Source organism: Pelodiscus sinensis, chromosome 11 (genome assembly GCF_049634645.1).
Source record: "Pelodiscus sinensis isolate JC-2024 chromosome 11, ASM4963464v1, whole genome shotgun sequence".
NCBI lineage: Eukaryota > Metazoa > Chordata > Testudines > Trionychidae > Pelodiscus > Pelodiscus sinensis.
The window spans coordinates 15838958-15854489 of NC_134721.1; the positions used below are offsets into that span (position 1 = coordinate 15838958).

The window sequence follows — 15532 nt, forward strand, 5'->3', positions numbered from 1 at the left end:
TTTGCTGAATCAATGCATTAATACTTTGCTGACAGCCAAGAACCCACAAGTACCCTATAAGGGCAAGGTCTACAAATGCTTAGGGGTGGTTTTGGTTAGAAATACAAGTGATTTAGTTACAATATTAATCCTGTCAGAAATTGCAAACTTCTGGGTTAATTCTTTCATTTCTATATCTGTAACTAATATTTCTGTAGGAATTGTTGATTGAACATGGGATGTTTTCATGATATTCTAAGGGGCAAATTTTCAGACTTTTGCTAAACAAAGTTGTCAACAAATTGAAGAGGTTTTAATCCCATGCAAAATATGGATGTGGTACTGTTTAGCCATATGACAAGAATAAAAATGGATATTTTGTACTATTATTTATTGTAGAAATATGAACAAATATCAAGGAAGATAAGGAACACCAAATCTTTCAGCTGCCTGTGTTAATATCATAATGTGAGAAATTGTTAGCTTTTTAAATTAATGTGTTTCCTCCAAATTTATTTTTAAATCTTATGTAACTACTAGCACACCACCATACAACAACAAGAAGCTGTTAGTCACCAGACTTTTTAAAATAATGTAATTATTAAAATGAATAGCAACACAAAAACCTCAGTTTACAGAATGTTTAGTTTAATCATTTTATCAATCTTTTGATCAACTGATGTAAGAATATAATGATGTTTATAGGAAACAAACCAGTTAAACTATCAATGAAAGACCAGCAGAAGAAAGTTTACACCTAGGTCACTCATGGGACAGTAAATCTTGATTAATATGCCCCACTACTAAATAAGCATTAGTCCGAAGCTGTCATTCAGAGATGGGGATTCCACTGATTTTTCAAAGTTTCAGAACCATATACTTCATTTTTATAATATAAATAATGTTCACCAGTAACAATGCCTCCAAAGTATTTTCACTAAAACATACTCCTTTCTGCAAGGCAGACATTCCTATGAAAGCATGGGAAGTTTGAACTGAGATGGACACAGCATTTCTTTCCCATTTGCTTCAGTGCATGCACTATCTTGAGTACAGTGTTTACTATATACAGCTGTTTTCAGAGATAGCCCTGTTACTCTGTTTCAGCAACAAGGAGGTAGCATCTTAAAGGCTAACAATTTTATTATAGCATAAGCTTTCATGAGTTGCATTCACTTCATCAGATGCACGAAGAGAAAGAGAAAGAAACAGCTACTAGGGCTACAGAGATGGGAACGTTACATGAGAGCTAATTCAGTCAGGGTGGATGTGGATAAGGTAGTGAGAATACCTAAGGGGAAAAGTATTTATGGTAGTGAGTGACCCATTCCCTCTTTATTCAGACCCATTCAGGTGGTGTCAAATTTGCATATGAATTCCAACTCAGCATCTTCAGGCTGCTGCATGGTTTTGAAGTTTTTTTGCTTGAGAATGTCAACTTTCAAGTCTATAACTGTGTCCAGGAAGGTTAAAATGTTCTGCCACAGTTTTTTGTATCTTACCGTTGTGTCATCCATAGATGGTCCAGTTTTTCCAATGTACATGGCAGAGATGCATGTATCACATTAGTAGATGAACAAGCCTTTGATTGCATAGGTATAGCTGATATGGCTAGGTTCTGTGATCGTGTCTCTATGGTAGATGTGTGGACAGAGTTGGCAACGGGTTTTGTTGCAGGGACTGGTTCCTGGGTTAGCATGTCTGTTGTAGGATATATGGTTGGAGGGGAGTATGTGTTTCAGGCTCGGGGGCTGCCTGGAAGTGAGGAGTGGCCTGCCTCCCAGCATCCGTGACAGCAAGGGATCAGTATCTAGGATAGGTTATAGAACTTTGATGATGGTTCAGAGAAGTTTTAATAGTTGCATTCTGTTGCTTTCTTTGGTGGATCTATCCATTAGTAGGGGACTTCTGGATACACACCTGCCTGTACAGTTACTAAACTCTAGCTTGAAATTGCCACCGCTTTTTCCTATGATTACATGCCATGGCATGGCACTTGGCATTGGAAAATGTTTATACTTTAATGGCTTATGCTGAATTTTAATCTGTGGTGCGAGTATAACTTTAGTTCCTATGTCACCGAGGTTTGCAATGTGTGGGTGGATGCACTGGCACCCTGATAGGAATACCCTCTGTAATACTTTTTGTTTGGTGAGTAACTCACTGTCCCAGGACAGAAGTTGGCAAGGGCTTTGCATTTTAATTCCAACCTATAATAAATTATAGGCAAAAAATGCTGGAAACAAATAATACAAAACACTGCTGTTACAATACACTTACCCAGTCTTATTCATAGATCTCAAAGCACTTTAAAATGGGAATCAGGCTTATGCACCTTTGCATGGGGGAGGGGGGGAGATTAAGGCACATGACTGGTCCTAGATCACAGTCTGCTGAACAGCTGCAAATAGAACCCATGTCTAAAGGACCTGTCATGTTTAGGTTCGGAGCTTATTCTCAATACTCTGCAAACAAGAAAGTTTTTTATTAGGTTGGTTAAAATAAAGAATAAGTGGTTGACAAGAAAATTTTTCCATCTGTTCCTAGGGCTGTCTGTCCACTAGTATCAGCAGTACTAGGCTGGTAAGTGTGAAGCAAATGAGAGAAGAAAGGCACAAGTGTATTTTAGCATGAAGAACTCAAGCTCACTGACTTAATTTGACATTTACCTACCACTGAATTTTTCAATATAGTTTGAAACTTATTGAAGACAAGTTGAAAGTTTTCCATTCACTTCAAACTTCCCATCTTTTCATGGGAATCTTTCAACCTTTCATATAAGCAGAGCCATTCACTATCAAAGACAATTTGGAAAACACCAGGTTGAATAAATACCCTGAAGCCCCCAAAATAAATCTGCACAATGTAAATAGAAGTTAAAGGGAATCGTCCATGTGTTTCTATTGCCACAAGTTTCCAGTATCAGAAAATAAGCATTTAATTCTTTAAGCCTGTATATATAATGGATTCTGCCATTATGGGACTATTATCCCTGTTCTAATAAAGCTGCCACTTTCTATAATGGTAAAAGTTGCTACTTTTTCCCTGAACAATGGTCTTTTCAGAACAGGAATGCAATATAAGAGCTACACAACATTTTTATACCAAATTTGCAGGTAGCCTAAAATCTACAAGGGCATAGCCAACTGCCAATGAAAAGTTATAGATAATGTGGAATGTTTATTTTCCATCCTTAAATTTTCAATTGTAGTTGACAACCTGCATCCTATATTACTCAAGATGTAACATGTAAATAATATTGCTACAAAAGCCCAGCTTTTCCTTTCACTCATCCCAAAGTTTGTAAAGCCTTGATGAGGAGTTTGGATCACTGAGGTAAATCCATCATAAAATACTTACTCAGTACTAAAGAGCATCTTCTGTAGAGGAGAAAAAAGTATTTGAAACAAAAAAATATCCTTATTAAAATGGTTCTGGTTAGTTCTTAGCAGGTGTAAATCTTGTATATTTCCAATGATATCAACAGAATTAACTCAAAGTTTTCATCTGCACAGCAAAGATGGAAATTCAACCCAACTTCTCCAAAGTTTGGTTACAGAATTAAATGTCTCCAACTAACATTGACGTATTTTGCAAGTTCACTTTCTCCAATTTCTTTTGTAATTAGCTTGGTATCATCTTGTCTCTTGTACTAGAGACTAGTAACTGCAGAATCTCTCAGCAGGCTGGAGCTCCACTAAACTCCTCTTGTGGGAGTGAAATTTTCAGTTCCCTGTGGCTTCAGAGCACCAACAAGTTCAGTCACTGTAAAGTTGGCAGTGTATCTGCTGCACAGCGGAATCCCAGGTTTGAAGCAGAACTATCAGGAGTGTTTTGGCTGCGAGCTGCACAGCGATACCTGTAGCAATAGGACTAGAAAGTGGTAGAAAAAAAATCACTTAAAAGCATATTAAAACTTGCGTCTCTATCTGTGTAATTTAGGGCTGGGGAGACTAATATTACAGAGCATTTCAATTGCTAGTGTTTGCTACTGACTGACAAAGATCAGAATCAAGCACCAGGCTGATAGGAAAGAGTTGGAAAAGCCCACTGGATGGAAGAAATGAAACAAGATGAAATTCTGACAATAACTATTTGAACAGTTGGTTACCCTTAATCCCGCTCAATCACCCTTGCTGACCTCCTCATTTTTGCATGTTGCTCAAGTTCTTCAGGACAGAGAACTAACAAATTGAGTCTGTAGTAAGATTGCTCCCAGTGTACCTCTTGCTTCATTTGTACCATACAATCTTACTTACTTCTGATGTGCTGAAAATGAAGGTAAGTTTGTGAACTACTCTGAAGAACTGTCACACGAGTGTGTGATGCTTTAATAAGCAATATGGCATCTGCAGATAGGAGGTTAGATTGACATTGCCCTGGGAAAAACAAGCAAGGGAACAGGATCTACACTATGGTCATCATAAGACTATGTTTTTGCATTTTACTTTTAAAAAGTTGAGTGGAGTGGAGCAAATGTTGGCGCTAACAGAAAACAGGCTTTGAGGAGGAGGTATAAAGAAAGTTGATTATTATTAGTTTATTTTACTGAGAAAAATAGTATAATTACTTTAGATGAAATACCTTAAATAGTAGTTGTATAAGGTTAAAGTACATCTACATTAATACATTTCATGCAAGTCCACGTTAGAATGCAGTTCAGCATATAGTCCAAAATACTTTTCCTTGCACTCAACTGTTTCTAGTGTAGATACCATTAAAATTATTCTGCAGATTAACCAAAAAATGAAAATACTAGTAATTTACACAACTCTCCCTGATGTCCCTAAAAAACAAGTCTGCAATCCATGCATTTGAAAACTTTAAAATTCAGATTTATAAATTCATCTTGCCTCTCCCCCTACTTATTAAGACAAACATACTTAATAAGGCACAGACTAGATTCTAGCACTTCATGGTTGGAAACTGGAACAGCCGTAAGATTAGACATGAAAATTTCTCAATGTAACCCCATCAGCGTAGCTATATGAGACATTTTACACCAAGAATGCAAACTAGCTTTTTCTCATTGAATATAAAATCATGTGTCATCAAGTAGTCTACTACTATTAGTTTACTAATTTAATGTGGCAAAGCTTTTTGATACACGAGGATTTGGAAGTAAAAGGTACTGGCTTCGGTCTAGAAGAATCCTGTGGAATATGATGGAATGAAATCCTGAGGAAAAAAAGCAGCCAGACAGAAGGCCAACCTAAAGGTGGAAACCTGCTTGGTCTGGCACCCTCAGGACCTGAGTGGTCCTGAACCATGGAGTTTGCCAGACCAGGGGAGGTCCAGATTCCCCTACTGACTGTCAGTCCTGCCCCTGAGTGCCAGCCCTGGCCACTGCTCCTGGCCCTGCCTCCAACTGCGGTTGTGTTCCCCGCTGTGCCAGTAGGGCTGGAGGCGGGAAGCGCGGTCTTTGCAAGGGCTGGGAGCTGAGCCCAGTGGCCCAGGCTGACACCCAGGAGCAGGACCGACAGTCAGTAGGGGAGCCTTGGCCTCCCCGGTAAAGCAAACTCCATGGATTGGGACCTCTCAGGTCCCAAGCGTGCCAGCTGAGGCAGCTCCCACCTGTTCTGCAGGTCTCAACATCATCTGCATGCAAGGGATCACATTCATCTCAGCTGTAACTTGCACCATTAACATCAAGGATAAATTTGGTCTAAAGTTAAGGAAGGCTCACTAGAAATTGTTAGAAAGGATTTAGGTACTTCATCCATTTTAGCCCTTCACCTTGTACTAATCATTTAAAAAAACCCTCAACTTCCATGCCAATTAGTATTTTTGATTAGGACAGAGTAAGAAACATACAGTAATTAAGATAACATAAGTTTACATAAATTGGAGAGATTTCATTTTGGCATGTTTCCGATTTCCAGCATGCAGTATTAAGTAATATGAAATTTGCTTTATTTCAATTTATTTGTTTTAAATAGCTTAAATAGTTTTATTTCAACTAAAAATTGTAGCTTTCTCTCTTCCACTGTACCACATATTGAGTTTTGCATTCAGCTCCCTTTCTGAGATTGAATTCACTGAAAGCTGCACAACTATGATGTTAATCTTGGGAGAGACAAAAGGAGTTATTTGTAAAAATGTAGGTTAATACAAAAATTAAGAATGTTTATCTACTTCTTCCTATCAAGTAGAACACTCCTAACTATTAGAAAAATCAATTCTTAAGAAACAAATATTTTAGATCCATCTTCAGAAAATAGAGGTAACCGTTAAAGTCTCTCTCTCTCAATAACCAATGGGACAGGCTCTCTTCACCTCTCCCGTTGTATGGCTCCACCTCTCCCATAGCAATAGAATTTCAAACAAATGAAATATGCCTCAAGATTGAAAGCAGCCATGTCCACATTCATGAACTGCAATATGCCTAAAACAGTTAATATTTTGCATTTACCATTGGAGAGGCTGATTCTTACACACACTAATTAAAAATGTGATTATACAGTCAGATGTCTAAAAGTGACAATATATAATTCCTTTGTTCATCATCTTACCTCTAGATTAAATGTTCATATTTATGACATTTAGGAGAATTGCCTATTTTTTTGATACAAGTGAATAGTCAAATTATAGGAACTTGAGGTCATTTCAGTTACGAGAAATTTGCAATACTCTGATATTTCTTTGAAGAAACCTTGTTATTTTACAAAGACTGACGGGGTTTCTAAATGCAGAATAAAATAGCAGGAAATACCTTCTTTTGCTCACAGAACCAACAACAGCCTTTTCAGCCTACACCCTCTCCTCAGAGGTCTTTCAGGTTATACACCATGCTTTCAGCTGTTCCCTTGGGCTGGATGTATCCCTCTGGCCTCCCCTCCCACAACCTAACTCGTCTGTGCCTAAAACATTATTCAGCAAAACTCCTGGACAGAATCAAATGGCTTATACTTATAATTATTGCAACTGCAAGGTGCATTCACACCTATCAATCTCAATCATAGGTGACAACTCTGTGGGTGCTCCGGGGCTGAACAACCTAAGGGGGAGGGAGCGGGGGAAAATCAGCAGGTACTCAACACCCACTGGTAGCTACCCTCTCTAGCACCTTTCATCTGCTGCTGGCCCTGATGGTCAACTCATTCCCCTCCCTCCCAGTGCCTCCCACCTGCCATAAGCAGCAGTTCCATGGCATTCAGGACACTCTGGGATGCTGGAGGAAGAGTGGGGATTAAGATCTGCTGGAAATGCTCCTCTTAATATGCCATTATCCTTCTTGGCTACAAGGGCACACTGTTCACTCATATCCAGCTTCTCATCCACTGTAATCCCCAGGTCCTTTTCTGCAGAACTGCTGCTTAGCCATACGGTCCGCAGCCCGTAACAATGCTTGGGATTCTTCCGTCCCAAGTGCAGGACTCTGCATTTGTCCTTGTTGAACCTCAGATTTATTTTGGCTCAATCCTCCAATTTGTCTAGGTCACTCTGCACCCCGTCCCTACCCTGCAGTGTACCTCTCCCCCTAGCTTAGTGTCATCCGCAATGGGTACGTAGGTAACCATCAGCCTTGTGATACACAGGCAGTCCCCGGGTTACGTACAAGATAGGGACTGTAGGTTTGTTCTTAAGTTGAATCTGTATGTAAGTCGGAACTGGCGTCCAGATTCAGCCGCTGAGCGCGCGGGCAGCGGACGGCCCGGACGCGTCTGGGCTGTCCGCTGCCTGCGTGTTCCGTGGCTTTGCTCCCCGTCCCCCTGGTCTGCAGACCAGGGAGACGGGGAGCAAAGCAGAGCAAAGCCACAGAGCACGCGGAGCCAGGGGAGGTCCCTGGTCCTGAACCATGGCTGTCCGCTGCCCGCATGTTCCGCCGCTTTGCTCCCCGTCCCCCTGGTCTCCAGCAGACCAGGGAGACGGGGAGCAAAGCAGAGCAAAGCCATGGAGCACGCAGGCAGCAGACAGCCCAGACGCATCCGGGCTGCCCGCCGCCCGCGCGCTCCGCCGCTTTGCTTCCTCTCCCTGGTCTGCTGGAGACCAGGGAGACGGGCCCTGTTCGTAACTGCGGATCCGACGTAAGTCGGATCCGCGTAACTCGGGGACTGCCTGTACTGAAAACTGTGCTAAAATTATCCCTTTAAATTTTATGGCATCTACCTGGTCCTGCTTGCAGGCCAAGTACTCAGTAGGAAAACATGATCTGGATTTTTTTCAGTCAGTTTATAGAGCCAGTCTAGAATAAGGCGTGGATGAGTTGTGCTTCTCTGCTGTATGGAGCAGCCTCTTTTCTCTCTGTGTTTTGGTTTGCGTGTGCTACAATTCTGGATTTTAAGAAATAAGTAGCATCCTACCACATACAACACCCTGTAAGTTCTGTAGTGTATTTTGGTCTCCCCTTCTCCCCCCCTTTGAAATGAGAGTAAATCAAAGCACAAAAAGAACTTTCCTAGGGTCCACATGAGCATTTACTAATTTGCAGCAAACCAGCATGGAGTAGATTAACATCTCAGCTTGCCACCAACTGTTAATGTACACAAGCCCTCATTTGCATGCTGCAAACATAACAATTGCTTAGGTTCCTTGGGAAATTCCAGCCTAAAGTGTTTGTCAGTGCCATTCACAACACTATGGCCCATCAGTTATCTGACATTGTGAAAACATCTTCTTCAGCTGTGGCATTGCTATAACACAATCACTAATTATGAACTGAACTTGGGTGCGTCTATGCCTTTGACGGAAAGTCACAAGAACAAGGGATTTGGGACAGACTGCTTTCCAGACAGGTTTATACTACTTTGCAGTAGCTTTTCTTTTAGTTGTGGATCCCTCTGTGCACCCAAACTTCAGTGCAGTCAAGTTTTGCCTATTCAGTGTGGAGACAATTAATTGGTGCTTACATCCATTCAAGTGCTTACATCTAAGGAGAAATTAAAAGCTATACAGGTACAAATTATGAACCCAGAGAACAGTTTTTGCCCTGTGTTTGGGAACTGCCATGCATGCTGCAGAGGACTCTGTGCAACCTGTGATACCACAAGCAGTAGCAGGCTAAGAAATTTTACAAGACCTGCTTTGGAATTCAAGTGGTCATTTAGCAAGTTGCTCTCACTCTTTCTTCCTTTCTCTCTCACCCCCACACCTAGCCCCTTTGCCAGTTCTGTAGGGAGCAGAGGAATCAATTTAAGTGATTTTTTTTAAAAAGGCATCTAATAAAGAATCCTTTGTACCATACAATTTTTTTTCTAGTCTTAATACACAGCCTACTTTTTAACACCTAAAAAAAGACTCAAATCTTTAAAAGCCTTTAAAATGGGTCACATTATTCATCAGTAAAGAAAATTCTATTCCAGTGTTAATTTAATCGAAGCTGCTAATTAACGTGTGACATTGATTTCACCCAAGAAGGAAAGCAGTGCAGAAAATGTGACCTCGCATTCTCACAGGAAATTTAATCTAATTATGAGGATGGATTTACTGGCTGCAAGCTTTGAGGAGGAGAGGAATGGAATGCGTTTGTTTTTAATATGAACAAATACAATGCAAACATAGGTTGAGACACAGGTTTTGTTCATGCCAGAAGATGGGAATTAATATAACACAACATGAAGGGCTGTTTTAAAATGGTGGTAATACAATTCCTCGGAAAATTTCAAGCCTCTCACTGCTTTACAATTTGAAAGCTTTTTTACTACCCATCACCCCCCATAATCCTGTAGGGTGAAAGGTCTCCTGCAAACTGCAAGTCCCACTTGTCACAAAAGGTGCATTGTGTATTCTTACAAGTGCCGACAATTACGAAAAACGAAAGTAGCAGAGGATGTATCAATATCAGTTTTCTTTGTGCATTAGGTGGCAGGTGGGTGCAACCAGTTTCACTCTTTCAATCTCTGGTCAGAATATGACAGAAAATGACTAATTGGAAAGACCCTTCAAAATAAGGCTTTTCTGCTGTTTAAGAAAAACAATCCATAAGGTTTCAGGACACAATGTTAAAAAGATGGCTATCAGAAAGTGATTTTTTTTCATTAGCATATTCCAAAATATTCAGTTTGATGGCTCCCCTTTCATGCAGAAAAGCCCTGGCTCTACAACTTATGGCTGTTTATGAAAGGAGCAGTACAAATACATTCGTTATTACACAGTGTTACCATGGTTTGGCATCCTAATCCTACACTTCAATATATGCTTTGTCCATATAAGCTTCCTTGCAGGCCAAATATTTTTTCCTGGAAGCATGAAGCATGTTGGTCAAGCAGTAACTGAGTTATAGGTGATGAAAGTATTATATGCAAGGTGGTTCTTAGAAAAGCAAGCTTTGGAGAAAGACTAAAAAGTTCTTCGCTCGAGGAGTCTGAACTCTCAGGCTCAAGCCTTCATAACTAGTAGTGCACAGACTAACAGTATTGGCCTAAGATATTCATAAAATAGCTGAAGCATTAGTCTGTTTTACAGAATGAGAAAAATGTACAAGAAGTTTCAATAAATAGTGCTACAGAACTCCAAAATGGGGTTTATTGAGTTTCAAAACTCAATACAACAATTATCTGGCAGAAACACTAGTTATTGCCTCCTGTAAAAGTCTTTCTGCAAAGAGATGCAACATCACTGCACTAATGGTTTACAAGAGACTGGGTAACATTTCAAAAAGGCTTTCCCATGGAATCCATTAACTCTTCACCTCAACATTAGTTAAATGTTTAGTCTTTGGGAGAGAAGAACAAGCAATGAGTCTCATTACTCAGACTAACAGCCTTCCTAAACTCTCTGGAGATCTGTTTCTCCACTTGTCATATTCTTCCAATCCTCACAGGTTTTCTAATTTTACTATTGGTAAGAAAATTAACAGTTTTTTAGCCCAAGTTCCTACTGGCATCATTTGCTTCCCGCCCCTGTTCTAGGATTAAAGCACGTGCCCTTTTCTCCCATGTGTGGGAAGCCTATGTAAAACCGGGGAAGTTTTTTTGCACCCATTCATCTCTGCAAGCACTTACTCATTTCTGGACACTGAGGTAAGCAACACCTCAGGAAGCATTCTTGTGGCTGATGCAACTGACTGGTGAGGCAATGTGGTAGGATTCCAGGTGTACATACTTGCAAAAAGGAGTCGAGCTGACGCTTCCTTCCGATTAGTGTGGGGCTCAGTTAGCAGCACTCTTACCTCTAACTTCACAAGTTCAGTTTCAAAACTAGGATTTAGACTTAACAAGTGGAAAGCACTCAATACAGTCTTGCATGACCTCCTTATACATAAACTGGGGGAATACAATTTAGATGGGGCTACTATAAGGTGGGTGCATAACTGGTTGGGAAACAGTTCTCAATCATGCTGGAAGGGCATAACAAGTGGGGTTCTACAGGGATCAGTTTTGGATCTGGTTCTGTTCAATATCTTCATCAACAATTTAGATAATGGCATAGAGTACACACTTATACCAAGCTGGGAGGGGTTGCAAGTGCTTTAAAGGGCAGGGTTAAAATTCAAAATTATCTGGAAAAAAACTGGAGAAATGGTCTGAGGTCAACAGGATGAAATTCAATAAGGACAAATGCAAAGTACTCCACTTAGGAAGGAACAGTCAGTTTCACACATACAAAATGGAAAGTGACTGCTTACAAAGGAGTACTGCAGAAAGGGATCTAGTGGGTCATTGTGGACCACCAGCTAAATAAGTCAACAGAAAGATACTGCTGCAGAAAAGCAAACATCTTTCTGGGATGTATTAACATGAGTATAGTAAGACATGATAGGAGAAAATTTTTCTGCTCTACTCTATGCCGATTAAGGCTTAAATGGAGTATTGTGTCCAGTTCTGGACACCACATTTCAAGAAAGATGTGGACAAATTGGAGAAGGTCCAGAGAAGAGCAACAAAAATGATTAAAGGTCTAGAAAATATGAGCTAGGAGGCAAGATTGAAAGAACTGAGTTTGCTTAGTCTGAAGAAGAAACGACGGAGAGGGGACATGATAGCAGCTTCCAAGTACCTAAAACGATGTTACAAAAAGGAATGAGACCAAGGAGAAGCAGCAATGGGCTTAAATTGCAGCAAGGGAGGTTTACGTTGGACACGAGGAAAAACTTCCTGTGAGGATGGTTAAGCACTGGAATAAATTGATTAGGGAGGTTGTGGAGTTTCCATCTTTGGAAATGTTTAAGAGCAGGTTAGACAAATACCTGTCAGAAATGGTCTAGATGGTGTCTGGTCCTGCCATGAGTGCAAGAGACTGAACTTGATGACTACTCTAGGTTCCTTCCAGTTCTAGTATTCTATGAAACCTAGTACAGTCCTAGAGCAAAGACTTCTCAGGGAAGATGGAGGTGTTACACTGTCAAGATTAACTCCTTGCTCTGACCACTGTCCAGAAGCAATCTGAGAACTATATATTGCAATTTATAACATGAGCGACGGATAATCCTATTTCATGGTTCCAAAACTTCCTGTCTCTAATCTTGTATTCTAATTCACAATTCTGCGTGGGCTACTGCAGTCGCAATAGCAGACACTTACAAATTCACTACATGTTGAAAAAAATCTCTTAACCGGGATTCCCTGGTCCGGCAATGTCTGTAGTCTGTCAGGACCGCGGATGTTCCAGTACCAGAGAGCCCCAGTGGAGAGTGAGCACTAACAGCCCTGCCAGCTGCAGGGCAGTGGGAACCTGTTGTACCAGCAGAGCTTCCCAGCAGAGCAATGGGAGTCCCATACATAGTGGGGCTGACCCAGTAGGGCAGCGGGAGCCAGGTGCACAGAGGCTGCAGAGCCACCCAGCATGACAGCAGGAGCTGGGCGCTGCAGTGAGAGCTTGGTGTGGCAGTGAAAGTCCGGCGCATGCGGAGGCAGCGGGGCTGCCGGTGTTGCAGTGAGAGCCTGATGAGTAGAGGTGGAGCTGCCTGGCAACGTAGTGGGGGCTGTCAGGGCAGCAGGGGCCAGTGAGAGGGCAGAGCCATCTGGGAGGGCTGAGGTGGGGCCAGAGCTGCAGGAAGCTGGTGGGGGGGGGGGGGCCCAGAAATGACCTCCCTTGATTTGGCAAAATCCCTCATCCAGGACTAGTCAGGTCCTGAGGGTGCCGGACCAGGGAGGTCAACCTGTAGTACTTTACATTTACCTATATATTTCCTGCAACACCAAGATCTAACTATACTTTGAGATGATTGGCATCTGAAAGGTGCAGTATAAAGCAATTCCCAGCCCTTATTTTGCTGGGTTTGGGAATATAACCACATCATCATCAAGACAAAGAGGCAGGAGGATGTTTAAAAACCAAGGATAATTTAGTTCTTAACGGTCATATGCCTATTCACTGTATATAACTAATATAACTGTGCTTGCAATGTTAACTCCTATACTAATTCTGATTTAAAACCTAGTTTAAATAGTACTATCCTCTGTTCATTTAATCTGGAATTGTGGAGTACATGTTTTCAAATTTGGTAGGGTCTTTGTTCCCTTGACATTTACCCATTCCACTGGTATTTAGTCGATTTAATGCGTAAAGCTCCCAAAATAAACCACACAGCCCTACAAACATAGAAAACGAAAGTGACAGCTGGAAATTAGTTCAAGAAAGACCACTAACATTGGCTGTATTCCACAATACTGGAAACATTAAAAAAGGAACACCAGTTCCCTTCTCCAATACTGAATTTTTGGCTGTACAGCTAAAAAGGCAACACACTGAATTCTGCAGAATGTTATTTAGCATATTTCCATGACTACTTGCTAATTTTAGCCATAACTAGAGTCATTTTGAGATCAAATGTCATTATCAGATATTGCTTCAAATTGCCATGCTTTATAAAATAAGTAGCTTTAACATACGCACATATGAAATGGAAACTCCCCAAAAATCCACACTCTCTCAAAAGTCTTTAGAAAGGTGCACCTCGAAAGAATTTGCACTTATAAATACAACTGTTTAGCTTGCCAAAGGCTTCTAAACAAAGTTTCTTTAGGAAAGAAAGAGAAACCAATGCCAACAATTCTCATGTAATTGACTCCTGGATACCACAAGATTTTATTTTAAGATCTGTTCTAAAAAAGATCTGGTCAGAAAAAAAGATTGTATGGAAGCCCCCCGAGATGTCTAGCAATATTTGCTATCATAAAAAGATAAAATTACCTCGTCCCCTCCACATGCACTGAATACTAGGTGTCGACTTCAAGGCTGCATACTGTAGGCCAGAAGTGGGCAATAATTTTTGCTGGGCGGGGGGAGGGGGGGACGCATCCCAAGATTTTGGTAAATGGTTGAGGGCTGCACTCTTCCATGATATTAATGGAGGTGGTGTGGGATCTGGGATGGAGGATGGGTGCAGAAGGGAGCTTCGGGTAAGGGACTGGGGTGCAGGAAGGCCTGTGAGGGAGTTTAGATTAAGGAGGCAGATGTGACGTGGGGCACGGGACTGAGGTGTAGGGGTTTGGGTTATGACCTAGGGTAAGAGAGGATTGTGATCTGGGGCAGGAGATTGGCGTGAAGGATCTGGAAGGGGGAATGGGTGCAGGAGAGGGGCAGAGGGTTGGGTTATGTGGGGTAGGAGGAGAGGACTTGAGGGGCAAAGGGTTGAGGGGAGGGAGGGTCTGCGGTGTCAGAGGCAGGCTCTGGCCTAGTGACTCCCAGCCAGCAGTCCAGGACATTTCTCAGGCAGCTGCCCTGCCTGCCCCACCGCTGCACAGGCTGCAGGGGTCATGTGCATCTGTGAGTAAGAGCTGGGGGGGAGGGGAGGGAGCAGAAGAGCAGTGCTTCATGTACTTCCTGTTCTTCAAACAGCCTCAGCTCCCATTGGCCAAAACTCAGCCAATGGGATTGTGCTGGGGCAGCCTTTCCCCACTCCCCCCAGCTCACAGCTGAGAAACACAAACAGCCCAGCAGCTGATTTCTGAGCAGCATGTGGGGGCCGGGGCAAGCAGCAAGTCTGCCTGAAGCTCCCTGCTGCGTCCGTGGGCTGGATCCGGTGGCTTGACAGGCCAGATCCAGCCCATGTATCCTATGTTGCCCAGCCCTGCTGTAGGCTGAACAGGAAATGACTGGTCAGGAGCTGCTAGTAAGACACTACATACAAAAATTGAAGAGAAGCTAGGTTAGAATGGTCTGGAATGGTACAAGGCATAATAAAAATGTAGTGTCCCCAGAACACTGAGAAGAGCACATATATGTGGGAAGCACCAGTAATGTATGACTTTTCCATTATTTATGGAACAATATTTGGGTGAGTTGAGCAACCATTAAGGACTCACACTGCAATAACTTCGCAAATTCCGGTCTGATGATGTTTGCAAGAAGTAAATTCTCTTTTTTCCAGCTCTCCAGTCAATACAATGTTGGTTTTGTTAACTTAGTAAGAGGCTGTTTGTTTCCCTGAACAAAGTTGGGGTTTCTACAACCAAGTTTGCATCCTGCCAAACCTACCACACTTTGCTGGAAATGGTTATCAACTAGACCAATAGGTGGAGTTTATTTGCAAAATTGGCTACCATCTCCCTTGAAGCTGGGACAGCTGTATTCTAAGATCACATCTCTAGGTGTGGAAATCTGGTATTTCATCATCTCTGGTAATACAGGAACTTGATTTTACTTCATTGAGATACAGGCTGAACCTCTC

At 41.8% G+C, this 15532-nt stretch overlaps 1 protein-coding gene across 2 annotated transcripts in view; it reads right to left on the minus strand.

The window, feature by feature from the left end:
• Positions 1–606: 606 nt before the first annotated feature.
• Positions 607–15532, minus strand: part of SUMF1 (sulfatase modifying factor 1) — an 81701-nt gene continuing 66775 nt past the window's right edge. For both annotated transcript variants that reach the window (XM_075938702.1, XM_006132799.2), the window contains one exon: positions 607–3852. In XM_075938702.1, the coding sequence (XP_075794817.1) occupies positions 3742–3852 (111 nt within the window). In that variant the 3' untranslated portion in view covers positions 607–3741. The remainder of the gene's footprint in view (positions 3853–15532) is intronic.